This window comes from Lacerta agilis, chromosome 7 (assembly GCF_009819535.1).
Source record: "Lacerta agilis isolate rLacAgi1 chromosome 7, rLacAgi1.pri, whole genome shotgun sequence".
In the NCBI taxonomy this organism is placed as follows: Eukaryota; Metazoa; Chordata; class Lepidosauria; order Squamata; family Lacertidae; genus Lacerta; species Lacerta agilis.
The window spans coordinates 67,109,678-67,126,778 of NC_046318.1; the positions used below are offsets into that span (position 1 = coordinate 67,109,678).

The window sequence follows — 17,101 nt, forward strand, 5'->3', positions numbered from 1 at the left end:
TCATTTCCATTTCTGAATCACTTGCTATAAAATAATTTGCAGTGATTCAACAGTTGAAAATATACCAAACATTAGACACAGTGAGGTGGTCATCTCAGGGGACAGAGGCTGAGCGTGAGGGATTGACTGTGAGAAGTCAGAAGGCAGAGCAATGTGTCTGCACCACAGCCTGCCCTGCACTTCCTGTGTTAGCCTGTTGTCTTTAGGAGTGGTGGAGGACATCAAACTTCAAAGAGCCTGCTGGATCAGCCCAATGGCCCATTTAGTCCAGCATGGTGCTCTCACAGTGGACAACTGGATGCCTGTGGGAAACTCACAAACAGGATTTGAGCACAAGAGCACTCTCCCTTCCTATGGTTTCCAGCAACTGGTATTCAGGAACATTACTGCCTCCAACTATGGAGGCAGAATATAGCCATCATGGCTAGTGGACTGTCCCATTTGATGGGTGTGTGTGATGACAAAGAAAACCTCTTGGAGGACCAGATGTTGTCTGCAGCCCACAAGTTAGCCACCCCTAAAGTACACCCATAATGATAATATGCAACATAGTTGAAAGTCAGAGTGAGGCTTCTTGAACAGTGCTGAGCACTGTGTTCTTACAAGGACTTCCTGAGATGCTGATTTATAAATGATTTCCCTCATAAGGTGGTCCTTCCTCACTCAGATACTTCTCATGGCATAGAAAAGCTCGGATAATGATACCTTGATAGCTGGAAAAACCCCAATCTACACATACGTAAGGAATGTGTGCAGTGCACGTCCCATGCTTTGTTGATAGCATTTGCTGAGTGCCACGCATGCACACAAGTTCCCATCACACAGAAGATTTTACTGTGGGTTCCTTAAGTTCCCATTCACATTGGTTTCCCCATTTAACTTCTCGTGCACACTGGAGCTCTGAAGTCTTGTCAACATTTTGTGGACCTGATAAGCTCCCATGTATTCTGAAAATGCACATAGATGAATGCCAACTGAGCAAATAAGAGTGGATGTGGACCAGATGGTTGCACATACAAATGTATGGCCAGTTAGCTTTCTCTGACCCCCCCCCCTTAAAAAGGATGACTCTCAAAAATAATTGAATTAGCCTAATTTTTATGTGTGAGTGGTTATCTCACCCATTTCTGCAAGAGAAGGACCACAACCTCTGTGGAAGAGTACATGGTTTAATACCTGACACCTGCAGGTAGAACTGGGGAAAACTCACATCTAACACCCAGAAAGATACTGATAGTCTGCACAGAAGCAGTGCTAAGCTACAGGGACCTGTATAAAGCAACTTCCCATGTATGAGATCTTTCATGCACATGATTCTGAGGATCTCGTTCACAATAAATGAAACATAAGTATGTATCCCCTGGGCATATGTTTGTCTGAGCTGGTCCACAACGTACATGAGGAAGCACATGAAATTCTAGAAGTGCATACATTGGAGGCAAGTTACTCAGGAATCAAAACTGTAGTACTAGAGCACAACAAACCCCTTCCATACGACTACCGAAAGCTACACGTTTTTTGCAGCCGTATGTACGGGACATGATTCAGATGAGCATTTCTAAGTCCCATTCATTTCAAATAAGAGAGTTAAGCATAGGCTTAATTTTCCCTTTAACTTTGGCTACTCTGTGCCCATGCCCACTGCAATTACAATACATAATTGTAAGTATGCTCTTAATTCTCCTGTATTTACTGTTTCGCAGCAGTAACTGAAACACAGCAAAGAACTGATAGTCTCCTGCTTAACTTATTTTGCAGATTAAGGATGAATAACATAGAGAAGAAAAGAAGGTCTAAAAGCAATTCAGAAGTAATTAACTCTAAAATGTGCACATGCAAAAACAACAACAAAACACTGCTTCATGAACCAAATCCAGTTGGAATATGTGGTTATGCCATCTGCATCTATACTGTATATTTCAAAGGAAGTCCCATTTGCAAAAAAAAATAACCTTTATTTCACCTTACAAAATATCTAGGGTTTTTTAAAAATGTGACATTCAGACTTGATTTGCTAGAGGCCAGAGCCGTAACAGTCAGAAAGAAAAATCCCTGGTTTCTTTTGTTATCATGCTATAAATCCCAGTTGAAAGATTATGCCAATTATCAGGATTACCTACATTCACCCCAGCCATGCAGTACCATTGACAACTCTCTGCATATTGCTCTTATCATTCTCTGTCCATCAAGATTCACAGTCTCTTTATTGGGGGCATGTTTCACATTTGAAACCCACTTAATGAGAAATTGCTCCAACATACCATATTGATCCTACATTAAAGAGATGTTATCCATCTAAATAGTGTTTGCTGATAGCAGGCAACGCTTTGAACAACCATCTTTTTAAGGCACGTGCACCAATTAAAATAAATATCGGTTGTGTTTTTTTTGCATAGATTCTGTGCCATTTCCTTCACTGACAAGCATCCTTTCTCCACTGACGATGGTGATGATGATGATGATGATGTATTTCTGCTTTACAAAATTTCATCTCATTTAATCTGGCAATTTTGTACAAACAAACAAGCTTCTGCTCCAAAGTATTAGGTTCATTTGTGGCAACCGAACCGTAATGTTGTCCACTGATCTGTCGCAATAAACATCTTCACTAGTCCAAGCAACCACAGTGTCATCTGCATCCTGGTGGTGACTTGTGTGTCCGTGGTGTCTGTTCACTTGTGTCCGTTTACTGCAGCCTGTGACAGGGAAGATCTGAGTACTGATGGGCGGCTGCCATTTGATGCTTTCAGGAAGTCCTCACCCTCTGCTTCTGAAGGTCACATACAGTACGAAGTTCTTCAGAATATGGTAGCTATACTGCACATTGTTCTTGCTTTCGCTTGGTGCACTTAAAATTCTAAGGGCCGGATCATCATAGTTGTGGAACGTAATGAATAACTGGGGCCTTTGAAGTAGTGCCATTTGATTCCATTTATTTTTCCATGGTGCTGCCCAGCGGAGTAGAACATTCCATTGAGATTGGAAGGCCCACAGGCATCAAACCACCATCCTGAAATCATTAAGAACAAAACCATTAGACCATACACACCAACTAAGCATGCTCACTTTGGCTTGCAACATCACGCTGGCTGGCAAATGTGTAGAATCCAACTTGGTAAAGGCTGTGGAGGCCATGGTTTGAGTTTCTTCTTCTCTTTTTGAAAAAAGAAGAAATATTTTAAGGTTGGGATTCTAAGAACTGCACCAGTGGCTACATAAAAAAATGGTAATAGTAATAGAAATAGAAATAGCAGCACCCTGTGCCAAAGAGCAAGCTGTTTCTGAAAGTGAGGGAATGCTCAAAAAGTATTTTGTTATGTGGCATACAGGTCCACTTCTCAAAGAGAAAGGAACAGCTATTCCAGCGTATATTGCAAACCCTTGACAGCAGCTAAATTTTGGGTCCTTGCCTGTAACCAGAGTTGATTCTAGATCAAATGACACTGAACAAGACATCCCTCCATTTGTTTGACTTCTTAACATCTTATTTTGTAGTCATTTCACAACACTGACACTCAACATGCGTGCATTTCTATACGCTGATAAATTTTCATGGGTGCATCAGCAAATCTATTTATTCATGTCATTGTCTCTAAACTTATGGAATAGAGCTCTTATGCTGGGCTGCCAGGCCACGTGACCAAACTGAATGGGGTTAGGATCCAGCCTAAGTCCCCTTCTCCATGGTTCTGCCCCTGCTATAATCCTGGAATGCCCTTTTTGGGTGAAGTATGCTGGCATCAGCTCAGCCAGCTTTGGTTCAGCCAGCTGAGTCCTGGCTGAGCCAGGATGAACAAATTACACCACCATATTTTCAGCCTAAGCAGAGCCGGCGAGTTAATCAGCTGGGCCAGAGATCCACTGCATCCTAAATTGCTCATCCCAGTGAATCTTGCCATAGGATTGCTCCCTAAATGTATGAAAGAACTGCACAGATTTTTTTTTTTTAAAACAGGGGAGCTTGTTTCTTTCCTTGATTAAGAAGCATACATGCTCCAGCCGTGTTTGTGGGGGATCACATTTCCTTCTTGAAAGCATAAAATTATGTGAGATCAAGTTTTGCCCTCTGAAGATTTTTTCTGGGGTTGTTTAAATATTTGTAGCCAAACTTTAAAGAGGTAAACAATGGCTAAATAAATCATTCAGAAACAAACATTTACAGACTCTTATTCTCGATGACGCTCACTCAAACAAACTCAACTCGTTTTAATTAGAATACAGGGAAGCAACATATCACTTTACTAGCACAGTTTGGGCAAAGCAAAACGCTGTGCATTGCAGGGGGTTGGACTAGATGACCCTTGGGGTACCTTCCAACTCTACAATTCTATTATTCTAAATCAAATCATACACCCTGCAATGCAGGAATCACAGCCAAAGATTCCCTAACAGATAGCCATCCAACCTCTGCTTAAAAACCTCCAACAATGGAGAACCCACCACTTTCCCCGTATATACCCGAATATAAGCCGACCCGAATATAAACCGAGGCACCCAATTTTCCCACAAAAACCTGGGAAAGCTTATTGACTCGAGTATAAGTCGGTTCACCTTTGCCGCTGTGGAGGAGGAGGAGGAACGAGCAGCCCGAAAGCAGCCCTTTGGGCTGCTCCTTCCTTTTCCTCCTTTGCCAAGTTTGCATTTATGTGAGCAGTTCAGGAATGGAACAAGCTGCCTGGGGAGAGTAAAGAACCGCTGTTCTTGTACGCTTCTTAAGGAATGGTTGACTGGGGAGAGCGGGTGGCGGCACGAGCAGAGAGAAAGGGCTTCTTTCTCGCCGCCCCCACCGCCCGCCTCACTCAAGTATAAGCCGAGGGGCAGCTTTTTCAGCACAAAATATGTGCTGAAAAACTAGGCTTATACTCAAGTATATACAGTAGTCCATTCCACTGTCAAACAGCTCTTACTACCAGAAAGTTCCTCCGAATGTTTAGTTGGAATCTCCTTTCTTGTCATTTGAAAACATTAGTTTGGGCCCTACCCTCTGCTCCCTTCTGATACTTGAAGATGGCCATCATATCACCTCTCGCTCTTCTGTTCTCCAGGTTAAACGTAACCAATGCCTGCCTCATAAGGCTTGGTTTCCAGACCCTCTATCATCTTAGTCACCCTTGAAGATACGTTCACAGGCATAGAATCACGGACTTGTAAGGGACTTTGGAGGATATCTCATTCAACCCTCATGTTCCCGTAGAAGTCAAGCAGTAAGTGTGAACAGTGCTATGCTGTGGAAAACTCTTCCAGCAGAGATTCCGCAGGTATGCTTGTTCTTTACTTTCAGGCATCTCTTGAAGACAGGCCTACGCAACTGATCAGCCAGTCACTTTAACAATCATTTTGTGTTGTTTATATGGTGTTTTATACATTGTAGTATACATTGTTATACACTGCCTTGTTATATTGTATGAATTGGTGGTATAGAGCTACTTTTATAAACAAATAAATGCATAAAAGTCTTGTTAACACTGGTTTTACCCACTTACCCTTCCCCCCGTTGTTTCTTATTTCCACTCCTTTTTGCCCTCTTTGATACCCCCCCCCCACCCGCCGCCAACAAAATTTAGATTGTCAGCAGATTTGTGGCAGGGTCTCGCCATGTACATTGATGAGAGAATAAAATAATGTGAACAACCCCCCCACACCTCATATTACTTACAATTCTCCTTCCTCCCACCCCCCAACCTCTTTCCAAGCAAATCAATAAGGGATATGTGAAACTCCTGTGATAACTGTTAGTTCTATTTCCAAAGAAAATTGGGCTACCCTCAAAAGCTGGTCATCTGAAAAGGAACCCCCACATTAGCCTTGAATTTCAGTTTAGGTAACGTTTCAGCGGTCACTCTAAGAGCCAAGCTAAATAGTGTGTGGGAGATCTTTGACCGGATCTCCTGAAATCTTTTCCTTTGGTTAAAAGCAGCCACTGTGGAAGCAATTTCACTTGACTTGAAGTTGCAGTGCTGGGGAGGGGATATTAATTCATCTCGCTAAGCTAAAACTCTGCACCCCCATTGGAAGTTGCTATTTAGGTGGCAGGAAAAGCTATCTATAACATGGAATATCATCACCATTACCACTTTAAGAGTCAAGGAGCATCCTGAAAACTGTAGGATGTTAAAGGTGATGACCTCACAGAACTAAAATTCCCAGCACCCTTAACAAACTACAGTTCCCACGATGCTCCATGCTTGTCACAGTATTATAAAAGTGCTTTTAATGCATGGATGTAGATTATCTCCATTGCTGACAGCAGTTTTCATCCAAACAAAGCAGATTGAATCTAAACCCACATGGCTGCTTTTTTTTTTTTTACCAAATTTAAAAACTGGTTCCCACTCACATCAAATCTAGTTTGGCCCTCAGGCAAGCTGTTCCTTCTACAAAGCCCAATGCAGAGGGACCTGCAAGACAAGAATTCTGAAGCAAAGCAGTTTATCAGAAGCATGGCTTTACTCATTACAAAAGTCCCTTTTTATATAGCAGGACAGCTTAGGGTTGTGCTCTTGGGGTTGAAGGCTAATAATTAAATAAAGATATTTCCCCTTCTCCCAAAGGGGAAGGAAGTCAGTCTGCACCTTTTGTTCCATTTAAACCAGAGGTTGCTTGTTTTGTGCAGCAACACAGCATCTGTGAACCTGCTGGAAGCATCTGCAGGGGAGCCTAGCAGAGCCAAGTAACAATCAAACTGAGCACACACAGTTAGCAGACCGGCATGAGATTTCTTTGACTCCACGGAACAGCACGACGTCTTCCAAACTGAAATGCTTACTAACTTTTTTTTGGAGGGGGGGGGAGAATAATAAAAATTATAAAAGGCACCTTTGGTGTTCAAGGATTCCCGTCCTATCTCTGGAGATGCAGGGGAATTAAACACGATTTTCTATTTTTGTGGACAGAATGTGCTTCCCATGTGGCTTGTGCACTTTGTCAGCAGATTTGGTCCTCTGCATTCCATCCAAAGGAAAGGAGTCATTGGTTTTTTGGTTTTTTAAAACCAGTGGTAACAATGATCAGCCGCATAGCTCCAAGGTTTACGCGGCTCTGTGCATTTTGACCGGAGTGAATTTATGACTTGAGCCTTGCAAAGTAATTTCTTGCATTATTATTATTTTTTTGAACAATACTTTGTAGGCTCCCCACCCCCGAAGTAACACTTCATAACAAGATCTTTGGGGAAGGATCATTGCCAAATACATTCTGGCATTCTGCTATTTTGATACAGCTGACCTCTCTTTGATTACAAAGCTATACCTAAGGGGCTAATAACCAAAGAAAAAGAAAGCAGTACAGCTGATGTTTGACTGTAACAAGAGCATAATCTTGCAGAAATTTAAGACAAAGCTAAACATGGAAAAATCTAATCCTTGATTCCACCCCCCCCCCTTTCCAGAGCTGAGCCTGGAACGCATAAGTGGCTCTCAGCTCCATTTACACTGTCAGGAGTATGGACCAGGAAGGTGGTATCTATTACCATTCGACTTCACAACAACCACCATAGCATGAAAGACAGACTTTCTTTGGGGATATTTTTCTTTTCTTTTCTGAGCAAGGCAACCTAAACACTGTGTAATCCCAAAGCAGCCCTACATGACAGACTACCTAAATTATGCCTACAGGAACGATCTGCTAAAGTACATACCACATTTAAGGACTCCCGGCTGACTCGCACAATTAAGCGGGGGTCTCCTTTATAGGGTATTGGAGACATGTCTATTACGGTTTATCTATGTGGTCCAGCTCACATAAACATGTGTTGTTTATCCCTTCTTGACTGCCTCATCAAATCATTGCTCCTTTGCTTGGATGAGCCATCACAGTTTAATCCCTTCAGAGAAAACCTGCATCTCATGCAATTCCAACTCAAACAATACTTTTTCAGTGAAGATGCTTCACACATTCAGCTGAGAGATCAAGTGATTATATATATATATACGTGTGTGTGTGTGTGTGTGTGTGTGTGTGTGTGTGTATTTTGGTGTGAACCAAGACAAAAGTCAGCAAATGCTGAAACAGGTCCCAGGATACTAACTTCCTGCTGACCTGGCTACAGGACAGAACTCCAGATTTCCCCCATAGTTTCAAGTGTTTAAAAGTTGCCATTGCCACAAAGGTTCGATTTCTGCTAAGCAGCAACTGCAACTATATAGAAAATTCTTTCCAGTAGCACCTTAGAGACCAACTGAGTTTGTTCTTGGTATGAGCTTTCGTGTGCATGCACACTTCTTCAGATACACTGAAACAGACTTCTGTTTCAGTGTATTTGAAGAAGTGTGCATGCACACAAAAGCTCATACCAAGAACAAACTCAGTTGGTCTCTAAGGTGCTACTGGAAAGAATTTTCTATTTTGTTTCGACTATGGCAGACCAACACGGCTACCCACCTGTAACTGCAACTATATAGACAATCAATTCTGGAGAATAATGTGAGGAAATGTCTTTTAAAACTCTATCCCTGGCCCAGCAACAGTAGACTGGCACAGATACAATGGGGAAAGGGGAATTGCAGCCTGTTAAATTAATCCACATCCTAATTGCAGCCATCTCCCCCACTTAATTCAGAAAAAATCTCTGAATTTTTCTCATACAGCTAACGGAGTGGCGATTGACTAGACAGAATTGCAATAAGCTTCTGAGCTGGTCCATTTCACCCCCAGAGATACAGTATATTATACTGTATATAACTGGAAGGATTTAGCTTTGTTCTTGGTGGTTCTATCATTCTAGGATTTTTTTATTTTGTTGTTTTAAAAACACTTCAAATATTGTTATGGCCAATGGCTTCAATCATTTCAATGGTAAACATTTATTCATTCATACCAGAAATTATACTGGCCTGAAACAATCAAGGTTTGCTTTTTATGGACCTGTAGGGGGAGAGCAGGAAGTAATTCTAATGATGTTTCTAAACCCTCATCCTTCTGTTTAGATTACTAGTTGAGCATCTGCTGATTTTAATTCAATATTCCTAACTAAAAATAAGTCTTATTTATTGGAACCACAGCATACCCTCCAACATTTCTCTGATGGAAATAGGGACATCCCATCCCATAATCATAATTTTACTATTTATACCCCACACATCTTACTGGTTGCCCCAGCCACTCTGGGCAGCTTCCAACATATATAAAACTCAATATAAAACATTCAACATTAAAAAAAAAACTTGCCTATGCAGGATTGCCTTCAGACATCTCAGGAGTCAAATAACTCCATACCCTCTAACATTTCTCCAAAGAAAATAAGTACATCCTACCATACCCTCTGACATTTTTGTGATGAAAATAGGGACGTCCTAAGGAAAAGCAGGACATTCCAGTATCAAATCAGAAACCGGGATGGCTTCTCTAAATCAGGGACACCCCTGGAAAATAGGGACACTTGGCAGGTGTGCCACAGCATCTTTTTACAATCTTTTGTCTTCTAGCTGGTTTCTATCTTTCTCTTTCTGAGGCAGAAAGTTCCACAACTAGAGATATTGGGTAGCTTGGAAATCCATCCAAAAATAAAACACAACATTCTGGGGGGTGATTCTGAACTAGTTCCCTCATGCATACACATTGCTGGAGTTCGCCTATTTTACATAAAAGGACCAACATCTGAAGGTATAGACTTACTATTGATAATTTATGTTTGATGGGACATTGGATAATATGACTGCTCCATCTCTGGTATTAGGTCTGTGATGGCTCATGGGCAGTGCTCATGGGCACTGTCATACAATGACAGTGCAGTCAGAAAGTGATGAATACACAGAACACTGATGAACTAGTTTTCAGTAGAAATGTTGTGTTCATGTCCCCAAGTTCACGTTAAACAGTTCAATGCCCTGTAACTATATGCCTACGAACTCTATGGACATTGGCCCTATAACTGTGGAAGTTGGTCCTTTCATGGTCTGCCCTCAGCTAGCCTTCTCCTTCCTCCCTTCCTACTTACAAACCAGTCCAGGGGCTGAAATTGCCTGTCACTTTCTTCCTCCTAAGTCTCAGTGTTGTACATCAAGGAAGGAGGGGGCAAAACTAGAATGACTTGGCTCTGCCTGCCACTAGCTCTGTCTCTGCCTACTGCGGCTCCCTCTGCCTTCTGTCCTACCATGGACAATGTGCACCAGCCACCGCTGCATTTAAAGGTGATTTAAATATGCAAATGACCTTAAATATAGCCTTGTCTTAATAATAAATGTGCTCAGTACTTCTATGGGGTTTTCAATGGAAAAGACCTGTTTTGATGGTTCAGTGAAGATTGTAAACTTTTCTGGAAATAGACTGCTCTATTTTTGCGATCTGTATACACTCCAGAGCACTGTAGGTAATTATGATGATCATAACAGGTCAACAAAAGCTGCATCAATGGACCTTTTATATCCTGTTGCAAACCTCTGAGCCAGGTATGCCAGCACAAAGCAATAGACTGTGGTAGATCTACCTGCTCTAAATCTTGTTTGGGCTTCCATAATTACCTCTTTCAGTTCCACCCAGCCTATCAAATGATTGCATGAATGGCATGCAAACATTTTAGATGCAAAATAAATAACGACTTTTGGAATACTACCTAGAAGGATCAGAGCATTTACTATAGAGTTTTCTACACAGAGCTTTAATGTTTGGCCAGAAGCCCACTGTTCCACATCATGATGGAAAGAGAAATTCAACCAAGTTGTTGAGCTGGCAGAAGCCAACACAATGAGTCCTACCAGTGCAATGGGACTTTCCCCTCTCTCCTCCCCAATGCCCTCCCCAAATCTGCTTGGGAGGGTTGGGAGATTGTTCCATCTCGCAAGCAGAAATGCTTGTGCTGATGGAGCAAACACCTTTGCACAACACTGAATTCCACCAAAAATCTTCTCCCGTTGGCCTTGTTATTTCTTAGCCTTTCTTAGTGTTTAACTTTTGCTGAATTGACAAATGATCTCTCCTCCCCCCATGCATCACCCAAATTTGTCCTAGAGGTCCACCCACCCTCTGGAGCAGATCTGGGTAGAGTAAAGGGGGAGGAGAGGGGGGGCATACATCCCATTGCACAAGCAGAAATCTTTGCAATGATGGGACACCACACTTGAATATTGCAATTAGTTTTATACACATTTGCTGCTTTAATCCTATAACTAGATCAAACATGCTTCATTTCAGAATGTCTTCATATCTTCCTATGTTCCTAATTTCTATTTGATGTCTCGTCAAAATCACATGTTTGTAATTCAATCCAATTATTTTAGGTCCCATCCTTTGAAGCAACATAAAATGAACCTGCTTTATCACAGCTCAGCTGGTAGAGCGTGAGACTCTTAATCTCAGGGCTGTGGATTAGAGCCCCACGTTGGGTGAAAGATTCCTGGATTGCAGGGGGTTGGACTAGATGATCCTTGTGGTCCTTCCAACTCTATGATTCTGTAATCTCTGTGGCAGCCCTTCAATTATTTGAAGATGTCTATCGTGTCACTTTTTAATTACTTCTTCTCCAGGCTAAATATCCCCAGCTCCTTCAAACTTTCCTCAAGGGACTTTAGCGCTAAAACATTTAACAACAGTACAGAATAAATTGTGGCTTTCTAGTTGTAGTTTTTAATCTCTGATTATTCCAGTCTCCATCTCTGATAATCTCTTTTGTCACTTGCTACACATAAAATATTTTGCTCATCTCCCAGAGACTACAAAACCCTCCAGGCTGTCAAGATAGCTGCAGAACTTGTGTATATTTTATAGAATTCACAATCAAAAGGCTGTCTATGGTGTTGCCAAAACCAACAGAAAGTCTGATAAGGCTTTCTACTGTCTAAGATACAATTATTTTACAAGATGAATTATTTTTATTACATAGTTATCACAGCCACTTTTTGTTATCAGACAGTTTGTTGTGACAAAAGAATTGAACGGATCTTTCTACGGTTCAGTGTTGTGAAGTATTCAAAGTGCTATCTCACAGGAAGCTGGCTGTACATTGCAAATCCATGGACAAAAAATAACCCATCATATCCTATTTAAAGATGTTTATGCACAATCAATTAGTAGCAGCGGCCCTGAAAAAATGACTCAAGCATCGTTAGTCATACAGCTGACAAAAAGGAGTAAAAGCATCTCCTTATATGTGCATATAGCTTTTTCTTATTTGGAATCTTTCCACAAGAAATTACTAGGACTTACTTCAAATGTCTAGGATCACCCTGGATGGGGAGCATCTTGGTTACTGACTCAACATTCCCAGTGAATTTCCCATTGGATATTTCTCTTATCAATTAATCAGCGGTATTGCTTTTGTTTGGCACTATAAATAATATACCAAGATGATAGTGACTTGATATCAGATCCACCCCCACTGTCTACCACGACATGTTGTTGTTGTTGTTCAGTCGTTCAGTCGTGTCTGACTCTTCGTGACCCCATAGACCAGAGCACGCCAGGCACCCCTATCCTCCACTGCCTCCCACAGTTTGGCCAAACTCAGTCTCTTCGAGAACACTGTCCAACCATCTCATCCTCTGTCGTCCCCTTCTCCTTGTGCCCTCCATCTTCCCCAACATCAGGGTCTTTTCCAGGGAGTCTTCTCTTCTCATGAGGTGGCCAAAATACTGGAGCCTCAACTTCAGGATCTGCCCTTCCAGTGAGCACTCAGGGCTGATTTCTTTAAGGATGGATAAGTTTGATCTTTTTGCAGTCCACACCACGACATAATAACCACTATCATTTGTAACAAGCAGCCATGGGGAAGGACAGATGTCAAAGCATTTTGACAAAATCAGAAACTGGAACTGAAATCCCCAGTGTTCACTTATTTGTCCCATTTCCAGAATACAAATAAATCTAGTGAATATAAATAAATACTGTGGTCCCAATCCAAATTTAACAAAAATGTTGTGAGACAGGAGACCCAATCCCAGGTCTCCATCATCTGCACCTTTGGCCCTGAATCTTTCTTAAAAAAAAAAAGATTTAAATCAATTCATCACTTCTTAGACGGTAGAGAGCAGTAACAGAAGCAGAGGGTAGCTCAGTAACAGAGAAAGAGCATTGAACACACCAGGTTTCACAAGTCTTAACAAGGCTCCCTTAAAACCCTGCAGATGTTTCCCCTAAGGAGGAAGAATTTCCCATTGATTTTCACTGAAGTTTCAGTGAAACTTTAGCTAAAGGAATCTCAGTAAGCCAAAAAGAACTTCTGTTTGAAATCCTGTGGGAAACTGTTGATAGCATTGGGCTAGAAGGGTTAGAATCATGATTCAGTAGAAAGTAGCTCTTTCTCCATTCATTCATTCATTCATCTTTTGGTCCATCCATCCCTTTATTATGAGTGGTTTTTAATCATTTGATGCTTACCTCCTGTTAGCATAAGAGCACATTTGCACATGCAGTTGTCATTGTCGGCATCTTTGGTACTAAAGTCCGCTCCATGCAGTATCAAGCTGCTCTGTTTCCCTGCTGTTCCTGAATGACCCTTTAGATACAGCCTACAAAGAGACAAGAGAGGTTCTTCGTGTTATCCAATACAGCCACACAATGAACCACACTTGATTTGGAATTCTGTGGTGGTGACAAGTCAGGAAGATTCCCGAAATCCTGAAAATGCTGTGGGTCAGTGAAATAATATTTCAGCCATATCATTATGATTTAACTAATTTGTGATTCCCCCCACTGTGTACAACAGACTTAGAATGGCTCACACTAGGGCTGGATCTAGACACTGTGAGGATCTGAAAGGGTTACACACAGATCTAGCTACGCCGTCACACAGGAACTGACGTATTATGTTATGCTTTGTAATATGAGACTGCTGTAATTCTTAGACCGAGTCTGAAGTCTGTGTGAGAAGGTTGCTTTCGTTTTTGCTTGTACCGGAGAGGAGCCATGAACGCTTCATCTCCGGGCATTTGATTTATGCTACGCTGTAATAAATCTGCTTTGCTGACAGTGGAGGAGTCAGTGTACGTTTGTTAAAGACTGCTGATTAACAAAGACGATATTGCAGGGGGTTTCGCTTCATGAACGCTGTGCATTTAAACTCTGCTATGAAGGTGAAAGTATTTTGGAACTGCGTGATCGGGAAGCCTGCCGGACCCATTTTGGTGATTTATGGCTTCTGAACGCGGGGGTTTTATTGCTCCTGACCCCTCGCAACACAAAAGACACATCAAAGAAGGATTTCAGACAGAGCTGTCAACTTTCCCTTTTTTTGCAATGGGAAACAGCGCTGGAATTTCCCGCAAAAAAGGGGAAAGTTGACAGCTATGATTTCAGTTTAGAGAGTTGTAAATTTAAACAGGGAAAACAGGTAGAAAAAAACAGGACTCCATGTCGCCATCCGGTGGCAAAATGTTATATCACACATACTACACATATAAATCACTTTTTTATTTACCAGTCTAGCTGAGTCCTAGAACTCATGGACATACAATAAAGTTGAAGGTTGGAAGATTCAGGAGAGACGAAAGAAATAAATTATTCACACAGTGCACAATTAAGCTATGGAATTGGTTCCCACAGAAAGTAGTGATGGCCACCACCTTAGATGGCTTTAACAGATGATTAAACAAGGTAACAAACTTTTTATAAAAGAATGGAAAGGGTTTTTTGAATATTTTCAGATAAATTGTAAACAGATAAAAACACAGGCAGGATTGTTGTAATAAGCCGCAGCTACACAAGAGTATATATTTAAAGAAGATAAATAAATGAGTAAGTTAAGTTAATTTGGATATGCAGAAGATATTAAAAATAAAGTTAAGGGAACCTGCAGAAAGAGGGGGAAGGAAGTCAAGTTTTAAAATGTTAAAATGATTGTAAGATCAGTGAAATGTCTGAGATATCTGAGAAGTATAAATAAAATGTTTAAAAAATAGAAAAATAAAAATAAAAGAGGATTAAGTTCGTGGAGGATCAATAGCTGTGATCTATGATGGCTGTGTTCTACCTGGATGGCCATCTGTCATGGATGCTTTAGCTGAGATTCCGACATTGCAGGGGGTTGGACTAGATGACTATCGAGTCCCTGCCAACTCTATGATTCTATAATTCTACTTCCACTGGTGGAGGCAGTATGCTCCTCAACTCAGTAGCTGAGAATCACAATTTGAAAGACGGCTAAGTGTTCAGGTCCTGCTTGTGGGCTTCCCATAAGCTTCTAGCTGGTTGGCCGCTGTTAGAACGGGGTGCTGGATTAGATGGGCCATTGGCCTGATCCAGGAGGGCTTTTCTTGTGTTCTTATAGGATTGCATTGCCATCTACACAAAGCCCATTCACAACTAAGAGAACACTGCTGCACAATCCCTTTACACACAGCCAGAATTGGATCAGTAAGGGTAGAATTAGGGGCACTGTGTTGGAAAGAATGCAGCCAATCAAAATGGCGAGATAAATCCAATGTAGGGGACGTTCCAAATGCAGGGCTAAGATAATGTATCTTGGAAAAAGCCATAAAAACAGTCACGCTTTATGAGGCACAGTTGAAATGCAGTGCCAATTAGATATTGTTTTCTAAAGCAATACACAGGCTACGTTTTGGAGCAATAAGTATTCCGCTGGCCCTTATGCTTTTTGTTGTTGTTGCTTGAATATAAACAAACTAAATTGAGATTAAAGCCTTCTAGATTTACTGAACTTGGACTCTCGTGGCTTATTTTGGTAAATGATCTTACTCCCCCCCCCCCCCCGAGGAAAATAAACTCCTTCGGAATAGTGCTGATAGAAAAACGACTCCAGAACATGGTATCTACAAGCTTATTTTAAACTGTCACAGATCGTCAGTACATCACGCCCCCTGCCAAGCTCACAGAAGCAAATGTCAGCAGAAATAGTGGAACCTGGCTTTTTGACACCATTTAAAGAACTCTGGCTAAATCCCACCATGAAGTCAATAGCTGAAAGTGCTAAAAAAGAAAGAAAGAGCCAGAGGTTTCTTAAACTGGATGTATAGAAACTCCATGAAAATTTTTGCTCGATTTAAATCCAAACTGGTCATGGCATAATCTGGACATGGACAAATAATCTTGTCATGTTTATAGTGTTGAAATGTGGTTTCTTTGTAGGTTATTGCTATTGTTTTGCTATGTTATTATGAAAGTGTTTTCGTACTGTTTGTTTGAAACGCAGCCTTTTTTCCCTTTGTTTTAAGCTGCTTTCAGCATAATTTTATTTTGTGGGAAATCGGCATACAAAGAGCATGAATGGAAATGAATGAATGAACACAGAAGGTCCCATATTCACTACCCATGTAGTGAATGGACCTGGGAGACCAGAGTTCGAATCCCCATGTGTTCGGGCATGTGCAGAGTGCCCATTCAACATGCCAGCAGATTGTGCAAATGGCAAAAACCCAGGTTGTCAAAGGAAAAAAAACCAGATAGTTTGGGTAGGGTCAGTTCCTTTACTGACAGCCAGTCCAAAATATAATGCCGTTCCTCTGCTTAGCAATAACATACAGCTGTAGTGTAAAGTAACCCTACCTCAGTCTGTCCCAACAGAAAGCTTACGGCAAAATTAATAAAATGTATTTCCAGCAAAATGTCCTCCTTGTGGCGTTCCAACACAAAATTGGCTCTAGCCAAGGGGTGGGGATCCAATGGAATGAGCTACAAACACAAGGGTATTTATACTTTAGATTGTGCTGAGCAACTCTCTGAATCACAAGTTTGCTGACTCACACTTAACCAGCTGCAGGTAAAGGACAATCACACCTGAAGTAACCCTTTCTTGTCCTTTCCCTCTGCTTGCACAAACTCTTATACACAGAGAGTGTTTTACATAGTTTTTATAGGAGGGGAAAGGGAACTAATTAAAGGGTCAAATGACACCACGAAGTCCACTGGGTGACTTTGGGTCAGTCATTGCTTCTCAACTTAACGTTTCTCACTGGTTTGCCAGTACCAGAGCTCAAAGAAAGCCAGTCTTTGCCCTGCCTGTTTAGATTAGCACTATGTGCTACTTCAGTATGTGCACAGAGAAAGACTTTGCAATTGGGATAGTGGTGGGTCAAGACTGATTGGTAAGGAAGCTTCTAAAACCCCCCCCCCCCAACTGAATTTTGAATTAATTAATAATGTTGAATATTGTAGACCAGGCTTAGACAACCTAGTCCCTACCAGATGTTTTGGATTACCATACCCATCATCCCTG

At 41.4% G+C, this 17,101-nt stretch overlaps 1 protein-coding gene across 2 annotated transcripts in view; it reads right to left on the reverse strand.

Moving 5' to 3' along the window:
• Positions 1-2,382: 2,382 nt before the first annotated feature.
• Positions 2,383-17,101, reverse strand: part of ANGPT1 (angiopoietin 1) — a 140,923-nt gene continuing 126,204 nt past the window's right edge. For both annotated transcript variants that reach the window (XM_033155746.1, XM_033155745.1), the window contains 2 exons: positions 13,309-13,439; positions 2,383-3,010 (listed from right to left, as the gene is read on the reverse strand). In XM_033155746.1, the coding sequence (XP_033011637.1) occupies positions 2,850-3,010; positions 13,309-13,439 (292 nt within the window). In that variant the 3' untranslated portion in view covers positions 2,383-2,849. The remainder of the gene's footprint in view (positions 3,011-13,308; positions 13,440-17,101) is intronic.